The sequence below is a fragment of the Didymosphaeria variabile genome (genome assembly GCF_027946475.1).
Source record: "Didymosphaeria variabile strain IMI 356815 chromosome Unknown scaffold_2, whole genome shotgun sequence".
Classification (NCBI taxonomy): Eukaryota; Fungi; Ascomycota; class Dothideomycetes; order Pleosporales; family Didymosphaeriaceae; genus Didymosphaeria; species Didymosphaeria variabile.
Genome location: NW_026611621.1, coordinates 4227704 through 4240683, shown reverse-complemented (window position 1 = coordinate 4240683; position 12980 = coordinate 4227704). Strand labels below are relative to the sequence as shown.

Sequence of the window (12980 nt, the reverse complement as noted above, 5' to 3'; positions counted from 1 at the left end):
CACCTGAGCATGCAGACGTCCTGGGAGATTTTCACGAATGAATGCAACGATTGTGGATGTGATAGAAAGCAACGATACGTCAATGTGGGGGCTCGGACGAGACAAATGAAATGCATTGACCAGCGATCTAAGTTCCTGGATTTTATGTACAATATCGACGCATGGGTGCCGCAGCGTACTCCGACATGTTAAGGAGCTTTCACTCGTACTTCTTGTGGTAGTTGATGTTGAGAAGCGTTTACTCTTCCTTCTTGTGGTAGTTGACCTTGTCGTTCCAGAAAAGGGTCTGTTCAAGTATTAGCCAGCCACACTGTCCTGCAAGGGGCACGACATACCTTGTCACCATCACCCCAGAAGTAGTTCTTAGTGCGGATGTTCTGGTAGGAGTACTCGGGCTTCTCCTCCTTGGGGGGCGCGTGAGCCAAGTGCTCCCAGTGAGCATCCCACCTCATCTTGCCGTTGATGGCAGCAACGAGCAGGCAGGGCATGGCAACGCTGACAGCTGTTAGAGCGGTGCGGGACGGAGGCAGTGGGGGTGGGTCATACTAGAGGGTGAGCTTGTACCAGAAGACTGCAGCCCATTGTCAGCACAGTTCATACATGTCTCGACGCGGCCGGCGGCAGGCACTTACTACCGCTCTCCTCGGCGTGCTCGGCGATGCGGGCACGCTCGCGGTTGAACTCGTTGTCCTCGGCTCCGGCGAACTGCTTGGGAGACTCGCTGCTGTACATGCGGCGGCGGAGGGGCGCGCGGGCGACGGGAGCCATGCGCTGGCTGGCGCGGAAGAGGGTGCGCTGGGCAATCATGGTGGTGTGGAGTGGAGAGTGTTCGCAATTGGGGCGCAATTGGAGTCGGGGTGTTGTGAGGTTTGGACTGACGAAAGCGAGAGCTTGCGGCAGCTGCACGATCAGGCGAGCTTGGCGGATTTGACTGGTTTGCCGGCCGACCTTGCGGCTGCCGTGCGCCCTGACTGTCAGCAGTCCAGTCTAGCCTGCTTCGGCCAAGGGCAGCAACGTGACGACGTGCCGCCGACGTCTGGTCGTGTTGCTCTGCTGCGCGTCGTCCGAAGCTTCACGAAGAAGATAGGTGCCATGAGGCGTTCGCGCCGTGCCCGCTCGTCTCACGCACCATGGTCCGCATCACCACCTGGAACGTGAACGGCATCCGCAACCCGTTTGGATACCAGCCATGGCGCGAGAAGCGCACTTTCGATGCCATGTTCGATCTTCTCGAGGCCGACATGGTCGTCATGCAAGAGCTGAAGATCCAGCGAAAAGACCTGACCGATGACATGGTGTTGGTCCCCGGCTGGGACTGCTACTTCAGCGTGCCGAAACATAAGAAGGGTAACAGCTTTCTTGCCTTAGTGTTAGCGTACCTCATTGACCTGTCCCAGGCTACTCGGGTGTTGCAATCTACACCCGCAACGCAGTGTGTGCCCCGGCTCGCGCCGAGGAGGGCCTTCTGGGGGTTCTGTGCCCGTCCGGCTCTTCGACACCATACCGAGAGCTGCCCGACGATGCTGCCATTGGTGGCTACCCCACGCCCGCTCAGGTCGCCGCGCTGGGTGTTGATCCCGCCATGCTAGATGCCGAAGGTCGCTGCGTCGTGCTCGAGTTCCCCGCCTTCGTCATCTTTGGCGTCTACAGCCCGGCCAACAGCAACGGCCTCCGCGACGATTTCCGCTATGGCTTCCTTACTGCTCTCGACACGCGCATTCGTAATCTCAAGAAGATGGGGAAGAGGGTGATTCTTACTGGAGACCTGAACGTGTCTCGGGAGGAAGTAGACACAGCCAAAGCAGAAGAGAGCATGCGTGCGGAAGGCATCACAAGGGAAGACTATCTAAACGCCCCCAATCGGCGCGTCTTCAACCAACTCGTGGCCAATGGCAGAGTCCCTGGGGCTCGCGATCCTGGAAGAGAGGAGCCTGTGCTGTGGGACCTTTGTCGAGAAATGCACCCCAAGCGCGAGGGCATGTTCACCCACTGGGAGCAAAAGATCAACGCACGTCCCGGGAACTTTGGCTCCCGCATCGACTACGTACTTTGCAGCATTGAAATGAAGGACTGGTTTCAGGATGCGAACATACAAGAAGGGTTGATGGGCTCGGATCATTGTCCTGTATATGCATCTACCAAGGAAGTCGTTGAGCATGAAGGAAGACAAGTGCACATTGTTGATCTCATGAATGCGCCAGGAACCTTCAAAGACGGTGTGAGGTTGAGGGAGTACAGTCTAACTCAGGACTTGCTTCCACAGTCAGGCCGGCTCCTGCCCGAGTTCGACAAACGGCGCAGCATCAGGGACATGTTCAACAAGGCTCGCGCACCTGCTAAGGTCCCATCGACACCGCTTCAAGCACCTGCTGATATACAGGGAGACTCTAGAGGTCAGTCGAACCCCACCGTCGTCCCCGAATCGCCGCGCACAGCCAATGGCTCCGGCGCCAGCCAGAAGATGTCGTTGAACTCCCCCGAGAAGCGCCGTGCCTCCGGCGCATCCCTGTCGAAACCCGTCAAAAAGAGCAAGGCTAGCGTCGCTACTTCTTCCCTGGCCCGATCATCCTCGTCGAAAGGACAGCAATCGCTTCGAGGCTTCTTTGCACCAAAGTCCCTTCCCGCGAAATCCAAATCAGAAGACCCCTCAACCGCAATTGCCCTCAACCAGAGGCCATCGGTCGATGTGCCCGCAAGCCCTAAAGGAGCCAGAGCTCTCTCCTCGTTACCTCCGCCTGTCACTCCGCCGCCCGTCCGAGACCCAGAAGCCTCGAAAGAGTCATGGGTCAAGCTCTTCTCCAAGAAGCCACCTCCCCGATGCGAAGGCCACGATGAGCCCTGCAAGAGCCTTCAAACAAAGAAACCGGGGGTCAACTGCGGGAGGCAGTTCTGGATATGTTCAAGGTGAGCAGCAACCGCGTCTGCGTCATATTCACACGTTGGGTTCAAGTTTGCTAACTTAGATGTGTAGACCGTTGGGACCTTCCGGACAGAAAGAGAGTGGGACACAGTGGCGGTGTGGCACGTTCATATGGGCAAGCGATTGGAATGCGCCCAGTCCGCAGAAGTAAATGCGCTGTAGCTGTTAGCATCGGCTCCCGCGTATAGTCAGGGAGGGGCGCGATCTACGACGACATAGATAGGGATACATCATGATTGAACTGACATTGTCTCTATGCAAGCCTTCTGTAACCGGTGCGACTTCACGACTTCATGTCTTTAATTTCTCCACATGCCATCTCTTTGCAGTCTGACCATCAAGGTTGCGTACATCTCAGGGCATTCACAGTCAGTCATCACATTGCAAAGAAGGTCTTTTTTTGGATTTTGATTGACTATTGACCGAAACTACTATGAACATCTCGACAAAACTCCATGATAAAACTCCAAAACTCGCAAACCTTAATTGATCCTTCCACAAGTATTAGGATCCTTGAAAAGAAAACAGAAGTAGACCATGCTCATGCAAGGTATTTCCGTCCACACTCCATCCATATTAGTCTATTAGCAAACATAGTTGCGTTCCTTCCTTCCTTTAAGGCCTTGCGTCCTCCAACCAAGTGTACCAGTAAAGCCGAGTAATCCGTAGTTCAAGATGATCTGAAGGTCTGCTGTCCAAGGTGTATGTCGGCTCACCCCGAACCAAGGATAGCAGTGGGGAACAAGGCGTGTGCTAGTCGGGCCCTGGTGCGGACAAGCAAAGAGGTGATGTGGTGGAGAGATGAAGCGGGGTTGGAAAGTCCGAAGGGCAGAAACGAGGTATAAGGGGATCTTTGGGGTATAAAATCATGAGACCCGTGCGCGCCGTCCAGTAATGCGGGAGGGACGTATCGTAGATAGCAAGGAAAGGCGAGAGTCCACGGGGCCGGGATGAAGGTACATCTCGCAAGATGCAGTACGATTGGGCACATCCAGGCAGTAAGGCACCAGTGGGCGGAGAAATTAACTCAGTGACATCAGACACTGTCTTGAAATCTCGGGAAGCTTTGGTGCGGCTTAGGTCGTAACAGTGGTGGAATCGTAAAGAACACTGACCATAAAACGCTGAGAGACCCAGGTGCTGTCTCTAGAACATTTCTGACGTGAAACACGGTAAAGTGATGCTCGCATCGGCTCCATCTCGGAAGGCGTAACCTTCATCGCCGAGGAAATCATAAGGATCGAAGTCGAAATCGGGATCGAGTTCAACTTCAAGCATATTATGCCTAGCGGTCTCGTTGTCATGGAATAGCGGTCCTTGTTGTGACGGTGCATCGTCGACCTCGCTCATTTGGACTGAACCACCAAACAGAGTGTCATTGATGTTGTCCAGTATATTCTCGGAGGCGGCGAAGGTGTCAACATCGAACCCCACTGATACTGGGGATATGTCTGATTGAGAAGCCGAGTGAATCTCGCCTGACGGGGTAATGTGTGCTGGAGCAGTTGCAGTCATAGCAGCCCGTGCAGCCTTTCGGGATTGGCGCTTCTTCTTCTGGCCTGGCTTGCGAGGGCTGTACTTGTAGTCCGGATACATGCGCTGGTGCTCTTCCTTCGCGTCTTTGGCACGCGCTCGCCACTCGTCCTTCTGGGCTGCGGGAAGGTTCTTCCAATCCTCAGAACAGAGAGTCGCTTTGAAGAGTTAGCATCTGTGCGATAACTATGGGCGGACAGGTCGAGCAGTGGCAGCTGATAAAATTACTTACATATCTGTTGGACCGTCAGGTGCGGATATTGATAATTGAGTTGCTTGTGCCTCGTGTCGCGATACAGCATCCAGCAGTTCATTGGGCGCGGAGGTCCCTTGCGGATACTGGAAGCAGTATTGGTGGCGGTTGTAGGTTGCTCGGTGGAAGTGGAGGTGAAAGACGAAGGTTCTGCGCTCATTGAGAAATCGGGACCGCGCAATTCCTGCTCTAGCACAAATCGGACAATCGTATGAAGACCGTCGCCGCCGGTGTATACAGTGACCTTGTGACCGATTTCGAGGCCGAGCAGGTGAGCGAAGTAGTTCGCAGCCATTTCGCAGCCAAAGCGCTGTTCGACGTTGCCAGGGAGCTCAACTGAGCCGCCGGACGCTAGCTGGACTTTGCAGTACTCGAGGCTATCGTCAAAGGCAGTGACGGTGGCCTCTTGACCAGGCGTAAGGTGAGAGAGCTGCATGCTGCTGGGAACGGAAGAGTGCACGATTAGGTTCATCGCTGTGAGCGTGGTAGGTTTGATAGTAGAAGTGTTTGAGGTAGACTTGAAAAAGAAGTCGTCGGTGAGGATAGTGGAGTAGATGTAGCAGAAGAGAACGGGAGTGAGCGCGCGGCTTTTAGAGACGGCGGGGCCGCCAAGAACTGGAGCTAGAGGAGGAATCAGAGGTATTCACCGCGGGTCCGTGCATTCACCGTTGCCTAATCGTCTCTCACTTACCTGCACAGCCTGGTCAGGCGGAAGCAAACCGCCAAAAAAGCGCAGTTTCTTGGTGACTGGTTATCACCTTCACGCAAGTTTGGCTCAATGCGTATCGCGCGCACTGCACCCGTTATCTTGCTGATGACGCCTTTCACCGGGCTATCACCTGGGTTTATCTTTGGATCTTGGTGAAATCGCAAGCTCTAAGACTACCTCCGCGAATGTAGCCCGTGTTTCGGTCTTGTTGCGATAGAACTATTCGACTTTCAACTAGATTAAGCATGTCTTGGAGGCGAGCATCTTACGAGAATCAGTCCACACTCAGAACAAAAACGTTGTGATCCGAGTGCCACTGCCTATCTACGCAGCGTAGAAGACGTAGAAGGTGCGATATGTCCTTTCCTTGTACTATCAGTGGTAGCCAGCAATGATTTTGAGTCCGTCAAGGACGGTATCGTACCACTCGAAACGCGTCGAGAAGCAGAGGAGATTGATCAGAGGCAAAGATGCCAACGTTCTTTATGAGTATGCGGCACAGTTGAAAGGAAATATCTTTCCCACCCCAAGACAGTATAGGGGCTCCTCGGAGCGCTGTCTTCTTTGTCTCACCCAAAGAGGAAACAAAGCAAGTTGGCGCTACGCCACGTGACGAAAAAGTTGAACACCTCGTTACTACGAAGACGGACACAGAACCGATGGATACTACGGGAGAATGATAGCCTCCACATAGCACATGATGCATTATGTTAAGATGCACACTCGGATGCAGAAGCTCTTACAGATGTACACTATGCGCAGTAACGGCCCACTGCACAATCTGCTTCGCCTTCAAAATGAAGTCGAGAAGGGCGATTATCCGGGTTCCGAATGACCTTCGGATATAGGGTTCCGGTCCATAATGCGTACATTGCAGTGCGCCGAATCGCCAGCTGGCGTTGAAGACACATCCTTACCGGAAATGGTGACATGCAGGCATCTATAATACCGAAACACTGACCCAGCAACTCAAAGCCCACGATGGCAATTCCACAATCGAGGCGCCGGCTCTAACTCACACTCCGCGGGTCTAATATTCGTGCATATCCGAGTATGCAGCACGGTCGACCTTCGGCTGAACATTTTGATTCTGTAAAGCCTCGGGGCAGCGGAAACTCAACATGTGGAACTTCTCATCATCATCTGCGCGCCGATACACATCTTTGCCCTTGCATACTCCTATGATGGGTCAGAGTAGAACAAGCGAGCCTTGACTGGAGCATTACTTACCAATAGACTCGCTCACAAGTGGTAGATTAGGCCGTGGAAATACACGAGACGGGTCGAACAATTCAGGGAGTTGACGAGGCACGCGCTCAGACTCAGGATCAGGGTACATCTCGTACAATCAGCCGTAGTCTCGCGATCGCATTTGATACTTACAGGTTGGAGCAAGATCTGGCGCCCGTCGATAGCGGTGTATGTCGAAGCATGTTCGAGGTCCAGAGCCTACTTTTAGTGAGCAATGCAGAAAAGCGAGTTGATAGGTTGAAGTACCTTTCGATCGAAATCAGCCAGTGCGTCTGCGTCCGTGTCGGTGTCTGATTCGTCCTATGCCCATAAGAAAATATTCTACACGGTTATACGCATATCTTACATGAGAAACCTTCTCCGTGAGCGCCCTCAGCCTTTTGGTATGACTGTCAATGAGTGCTAGCCCTCCACGGGGTATGTGCACCTCAGGATCGGTGTTGTCTGTGGCGGGTTGAGTAGCGTGCAAGTACACCCTCTTGGATTTGGGTACGAAGAACCCTGGAGAATCCTTGTAGAGGAATTGTTGCCACGCCCTGAGACCGTTTTTGCCAGCACGAGCGGGATACGGTTTCAAGTGGTCAGAATTGATGATAGGCGTCAGGCGCGGAAAATCCCAGGGAAAAATCAAGAATGCCATGACCTCTTGCATAAGGAATTCAGTGTTTGTGACGAACTCCTCTGCATGTTTGCAAGATGGCACGCCGGATACCCAGTAGTGGTGAGGAAGGACTGCCGCTTCTTGCAACTTATCCAGCAGATGGAACCATACACTCTGCATAGTCGCCGTATCGAGTGGGAGGAAGTCGGCAAAATAATCGCAGAGATCGCTAGCGCAGTTCCAGAAGGCTTCAAGGAACTCTGGCTCACATTCTTTCATCTGGAACACTGTACAGGTGAGTATATAATCTTCTTTTCACATGAACGGGCAACGCATACCTGGTTCAGGATCTGACTCATTGTCCGTACTGAGGATGCCGCGGCCAGGATGATGAGACAGGGTCCTGATGTTGCGGTACACGGTCTCAAAGTCGATCTCATTGTCTCCCTTCACATACTTCATGGTAATTGGCGGGTCCTCCTCGAAGTCCGAGACGAGGATAACGGGCGTATCCACTTCTGGTGGCTCCATGGCTGGTCGCATCGGGGCTGCCGGACGGGGGGCTGGCGTACTCATAGCTGGCGCCCGCTAATGAAGTCTAGCAGGCGATCTTCCGGCTGAAAGGCGGTTGTCGAAATACGCTCACGGCTGCGTTGACAAGCGCACAAGAGTTGCAGAAAGGTTTAAATATGTAATGGTTCAAGACAGCCGAGGCGGGATCTGAGCTTGAGAACTAGAAAGGCAGGCGCGGACGCCAAGACAAGTACGCGGAGGGGCGACCAGGTAAACAATTGACAGAAAATCTAAGCGAGGAAAATATCGCCTCCTTTCACTTTTACAGGTACCGCGATCTCAGCTGGCTCAAGGTACTCATGCGGCCGTGCTGGATGTTACTCAGCAGCGCTTCTTCGAGAGCGGACTGGCTGATACTCGTATCTAATCGAAGAGTTAGCCATATCGAGATAGAGTCCGCAAAGATGCGAGACGAACAGAACTGGGAAAGCTGGATTCGCAAATGACGGAATAAAAGAATTGGTGACCGGAAGCAGGAATAGTCTCATCTCGTGCAAAAAATTACGGATACGTACCATCAATATCGCTGAAGCTGCTCCCCATACTTGGTGTACCTTCACTACCCTCCTTCCTTGACCTAGCTCCTCTACTCCTTGGACTGAGCTGCGCCATAGCCGCCCGATGATTGCCACTCGAGGGCTCGGGACTTCGAACATCTGGGTTTGTAGCTTCGCTGACAGAACTGGTCATTGATGAGCTTGTCTCAGGTCCTGGTGCCGGTTGTACCGTTTTCTTGTCGGTCTTGGTCAAGCGTTTATCGCTGCGCATACTAGAAATCTTCTCTTTTCGCCCCGCGGATGCTGCGCTATTGCGACTTCTTTCGTTGATAATACCCATCGTCCTCGTTTGTCTACTCGCGCGCGCGAACGGATAGTCCGTACTAGCATCTTGGGAACGATCATCGGGATCCTCCACATCTTCATCATATGTGAGCAACTCTTTGGCAGGCTGAGCTCTCTGAAAGCGAGGGGGTCTTTTGAACAGCTGGCTGCGTGTGGCGAGATTGTCATGACCAGAGTTTGAGAGAGAAGAGCTACTGGAAGAAGAAGCAGAATCAGCGGGTGAGCTCTGGCTGGAAACTCGCACAGGTTCCTGTGGTCTAGTCTGTGTCGAGCTTGGATAGTTTGTCTTCTGATTATCTTCTTTCTGTGGTGGTCGAAAGCCTGAATTCCGCACCGAAGCATGTTGGCCCAAGGCCTTCGACTGTGTGATGGTATTAGTAGAGGGTGTACGTGACAATGATGGTTTCGATCCTGGGGGCGCGAATGCACTTGAATCTTCTCTCGCTGCTTGATCCTCCTTTTGTCGCGCGGATGGTACAAACGAAGGTTTGGAGGCTCCTGATAGACCGCTACCGGGCCTGTTCGTCGCCACACTCGCTTTGGCTTGGCTGCTATCTGTGCGAGACATGGCCGGCGCTGTCTGACCACCCACCTTCTTCATCTGAGCGCGAACATGCTCCAAATGTCGTTCGTACAACCATGCCGCCTGCTGCAATAAGAAGGCAGGGGGTACATTGAATTCGCTTGCTCTGCTTACATTAATTGTGTTATCGCGATTAGCTGGACCACGTACAGCTTGACCCCTATGTCGGATCAGTACGTCAAGCATGATTCCATCATCGTCGAGCGACTTACAATCCAAGTCTTTCGTCTTTGCCGATTTGGAAACTATTCTCCAGAGCTCGCGATCTTTTGTAGCATCCCAAGTAGCCTAGGAAAGTGTAAGCGGAGGCGTGCGGCGTAGCCTGCGAGCAAAGAAACTCGCCTGCTGCGGATCAACAAAAGCTCCACGCTCAAAAGGTAGACGGATTAGCGCAGTGAACTGTATGCCGGACATTTTGCATAAGAACCAAGTATCATAGAAGTAATAGAATGATGGACCTAGCACGCCGAGATATGGGCGGTCGTTGGAAGGTAGGCGCTAGCCAAGCCCGCTATTCCCGCATCCTGGTGCCCATCCACGGGTTCATTGTGTGCACGTGATGAAAAGCATGTCCGTTCCTACATCTCAGGAAAGCCTGCTCATCTTATTGTGGGCTCGAGCTTGACATTTCAGCACCTAAAGTACATTTTCTTGCATGCCCATATGTACATCTCCCAAGCCTCTATGCGTTCTTACCCGTCAACATATCGCAAGCCTCCTTGTACTTTTGTGCCGTCTGCTCGACAATGTCGTCCGGAACCTTAACCCCCTCCTTGCCCTTAAGTCCATTCGAAGTCAGCCAGTCACGCAGGAATTGCTTGTCGAAACTGGGTTGTGCCTTCCCGAGATGCGCCTCCCAGGTATCCTTTGGCCAGAACCTGCTGCTATCCGAAGTCAAGACTTCATCCACTAGCACAACCGCATTTCCATTAGCCCTGTCCAAGCCGAATTCAAACTTCGTGTCGGCAAGGACGATCCCAGTCTCTTCAGCTCGAGCGGCTGCGACCAGATAGATTTCAAGACTCAGCCTCTCCACGTCTGCTGCAACCTTTTCGTCGCCGATAAGGGCCCTCGCTCTTTGTGGACTGATGTTTTCATCTTTTGCGCCGGCTTCTGCCTTCGTGCTTGGTGTCCACAATGGGGTAGGCAGCTTCTGTCCCTCAACGAGACCGCTTGGGAGAGTGATGCCGTGAACGGTGCCAGACTTCTTGTACTCGGACCATGCAGAGCCAGTGATGTAGCCGCGCACTATCGACTCAATTGGGACAATTTCCAGGCGCCTGACTTGCATGCTTCGGGGTCCAAGTGCCTCGTAAAGTGGCCGGTCGAGCGACTCAAGAGCTTTTGGCAGAGAACGAGAGATGAAATGTGTCTGGAGCGTCGGAATGTGGTCCTTGAGGTATTGAAACCAGTAGACACTGGAATAGTCAATTATTGTTGGTGTTTGTTATGTGCATTCTGTACCTCATTTGTGTAAGTAGTGCGCCCTTTCCTGGGATACCCTGCAGATGCATCAGTACAACGACAGGTCGTTCCAGCTTGGCCAGGCTCATATAGAGCCTTGAGGTTCAACTGGCGTACGTTTTCCATGACCACATCGTATGCGGATATTCTGTCGCTCGCGATGAAGAGGAGCGTCTCCTCGTCCACAGCGAAGAGATCGCGAACTTTGCCCGAAGCGACTTTCGGCAGCTTGCCGCCGATGTCCACTTCCACAACAGTCGAAGACGCCATAGCGAGTGTTTCTGTGCTTGACGGAGACTGCATACACAATTGCCGTATTGAGGTTGAGTCAGTGGAAGAGGGGGCTTGGTGCAGATTCGTGACCGAACTAGTGGGGTAGCTTCTCTGGCTTGTGCCCCGCAGCGCATGTGAGCGAGTGTTCATGAACATTATATTTCCGCTACAGATTTGGGTATACGTATATGCGCCTTCAACAACTCACTTTGTCTGCGAGCGGAATGCCACTATCAACAATGCTATCTAAGCGTTTGAAGCCTTCCTCTACCACCCACCTCTGGCTATGCTGTTTCAAGATGTTGCATGCATGTCCAACAACTAGTAGGCCAGGCGGGCGACTGCCTTCTTCTTCAACAGCAGCACATACGTTTTCTAGTGTCGTTCTTATTACCCTCTGATCTGGGCAGCTTGCCCGTTCCAGCACAGCACAGGGTGTGTCCTTTGGGTAATCGTGTTGTTGTAATGACTCAATCAAAGCAGAGAGTCGATGCAGTGACATCAATAGGACCACCGTACGTGTCTGAACATATGGCGGAGGCACAAGGGGAGCACCCTTCCGACCGGTGCCCGTGCACACCAGTACCTGATCGGCCACGCCACGATGGGTCAATGGAATATCGGCGAAAAGTGGTGCACTGAGCGCACTCGTGATACCGGGCAAGACAGTCGGTATGTATCCATGGGATCTGAAAAACAGAAACTCTTCTCCGCCGCGGCCATATATGTATGGGTCGCCCTGTTTGATGCGTACCACTCTTTTGCCGGCTTTCAGCCCTTCCAACCCCCATTCCAGTAGCTCTTCTTGCGCCTTGTCGGCATTACCGGGAAATTTTCTAGCAATGTGAACGGTTGCACGGCGGGGTACCAAGTCCAAGATAGCACTTGGAACTAACTTATCAGCCAGTACCAAGTCGGCCGAGAGTATTGCCTTATGTGCTGCCTGCGTGAGTAGATCTGGGTGCCCAGGACCAGAGCCCACCAACGCAATCCGTCCAGCGGCTTCGATGAATTGTTCAGGGTCAGCTTTTTGCTTTAATCGAGAGCTGGCATAGTCGTGTAACACGGCTTCCACGTCGGCATCGGATATTGTCGCAAGACGACGAAGTGGCCAGTATTCACAAATTTGCGAAAGCCAGCGCATCCGGCGACCACGAGCGATATCGGCACTTTCTGAAGTTATAAGCTTGTTGAATGTGGCGGTTTGTCCAGCGTCCTCCTCCTCTACCTCCAGATCTTGAGATAGCTCAGCAGCATGGTCTTCTTCCCAGATGCGCCGCCGCATTGTACCCAATCGCTCGACTGCATCACCGAGATGTGCTGGAAGGGACGACGCTATCTCTCTACGGATTCGCGCGGAGAGTTTGCATCCTTTGCCGGATGTCGTAACGCCAATTTGTAAGGGACCGTCGGAGTGGGTAGACAAAAGCGTGAACGAAGAGAGGTTTGGAGCATCGGTAACGTTGACTGGAATTCGAAGGCGTCGACACGAGTTCGAGATGAGTGTGCCTATGCGTGTGTCAGTATAGAGGAAGGGCACAGTTGTTTTCGGACCCACTTAGGTTTCCTTTCCCGCCCGCAGTCACAAACACAGCGTCTACAACATTATCCACCTCCTCGCGGCCCAGTGTCGTGAGATCCTCGTTCCGAAAGTTACGTTTCAACCATTGCACCTGCCCATCTTCGATGCGCTTAGCCAGGCCGTAGTGCAGGGTCGCATCTTCGGGTGCGAGTAGTAGCGGTTTGGCGCCAACTTCGAGAGAGCGTGTGCATCGTGCAGCTGCGAGTGGGTTGGACCCTATGATTAGGTGTATGTGTGACGCTGAGTCCACGGCAGTAAGAAGTGCTGGTGCCATGTATGGCAACTAGAGAAGTTGAAGAGGAAGTTGCGAGTCAGCCAGAGAAAGAATACCAGACGAAAGTTATCAAGCTCGCGATCGCGCCATTGCGGGAGGCAACCCAATTACGCGATGCCCTA

The 12980-nt window shown here is 53.0% G+C and overlaps 6 protein-coding genes across 6 annotated transcripts; 1 reads left to right on the top strand and 5 right to left on the bottom strand.

Moving 5' to 3' along the window:
• Positions 1 to 238: 238 nt before the first annotated feature.
• On the bottom strand, positions 239 to 807 carry N0V89_003115 (uncharacterized protein; the record flags this gene model as incomplete). Its single annotated transcript, XM_056211917.1, has 4 exons — positions 239 to 286; positions 336 to 495; positions 547 to 571; positions 633 to 807. The coding sequence occupies 4 exons, from the start codon at positions 805 to 807 to the stop codon at positions 239 to 241; spliced, it is 408 nt and encodes a 135-aa protein (XP_056075390.1).
• A 323-nt stretch (positions 808 to 1130) lies between these two features.
• On the top strand, positions 1131 to 2908 carry APN2 (Class II abasic (AP) endonuclease; the record flags this gene model as incomplete). Its single annotated transcript, XM_056211916.1, has 2 exons — positions 1131 to 1347; positions 1398 to 2908. The coding sequence occupies 2 exons, from the start codon at positions 1131 to 1133 to the stop codon at positions 2906 to 2908; spliced, it is 1728 nt and encodes a 575-aa protein (XP_056075389.1).
• A 1158-nt stretch (positions 2909 to 4066) lies between these two features.
• Positions 4067 to 5142, bottom strand: N0V89_003113 (uncharacterized protein; the record flags this gene model as incomplete). The annotated part of the gene is made up of 2 exons (XM_056211915.1): positions 4067 to 4611; positions 4686 to 5142. The coding sequence occupies 2 exons, from the start codon at positions 5140 to 5142 to the stop codon at positions 4067 to 4069; spliced, it is 1002 nt and encodes a 333-aa protein (XP_056075388.1).
• Positions 5143 to 6870: 1728 nt separating this feature from the next.
• On the bottom strand, positions 6871 to 7843 carry N0V89_003112 (uncharacterized protein; the record flags this gene model as incomplete). The annotated part of the gene is made up of 4 exons (XM_056211914.1): positions 6871 to 6966; positions 7013 to 7554; positions 7606 to 7815; positions 7840 to 7843. 4 exons carry the CDS (start codon positions 7841 to 7843, stop codon positions 6871 to 6873), a joined length of 852 nt encoding a protein of 283 aa, XP_056075387.1.
• A 259-nt stretch (positions 7844 to 8102) lies between these two features.
• Positions 8103 to 9250, bottom strand: N0V89_003111 (uncharacterized protein; the record flags this gene model as incomplete). The annotated part of the gene is made up of 2 exons (XM_056211913.1): positions 8103 to 8203; positions 8356 to 9250. 2 exons carry the CDS (start codon positions 9248 to 9250, stop codon positions 8103 to 8105), a joined length of 996 nt encoding a protein of 331 aa, XP_056075386.1.
• A 697-nt stretch (positions 9251 to 9947) lies between these two features.
• Positions 9948 to 12858, bottom strand: MET1 (uroporphyrin-III C-methyltransferase; the record flags this gene model as incomplete). Its single annotated transcript, XM_056211912.1, has 5 exons — positions 9948 to 10683; positions 10730 to 10767; positions 10847 to 11026; positions 11211 to 12511; positions 12561 to 12858. The coding sequence occupies 5 exons, from the start codon at positions 12856 to 12858 to the stop codon at positions 9948 to 9950; spliced, it is 2553 nt and encodes an 850-aa protein (XP_056075385.1).
• Positions 12859 to 12980: the final 122 nt, after the last annotated feature.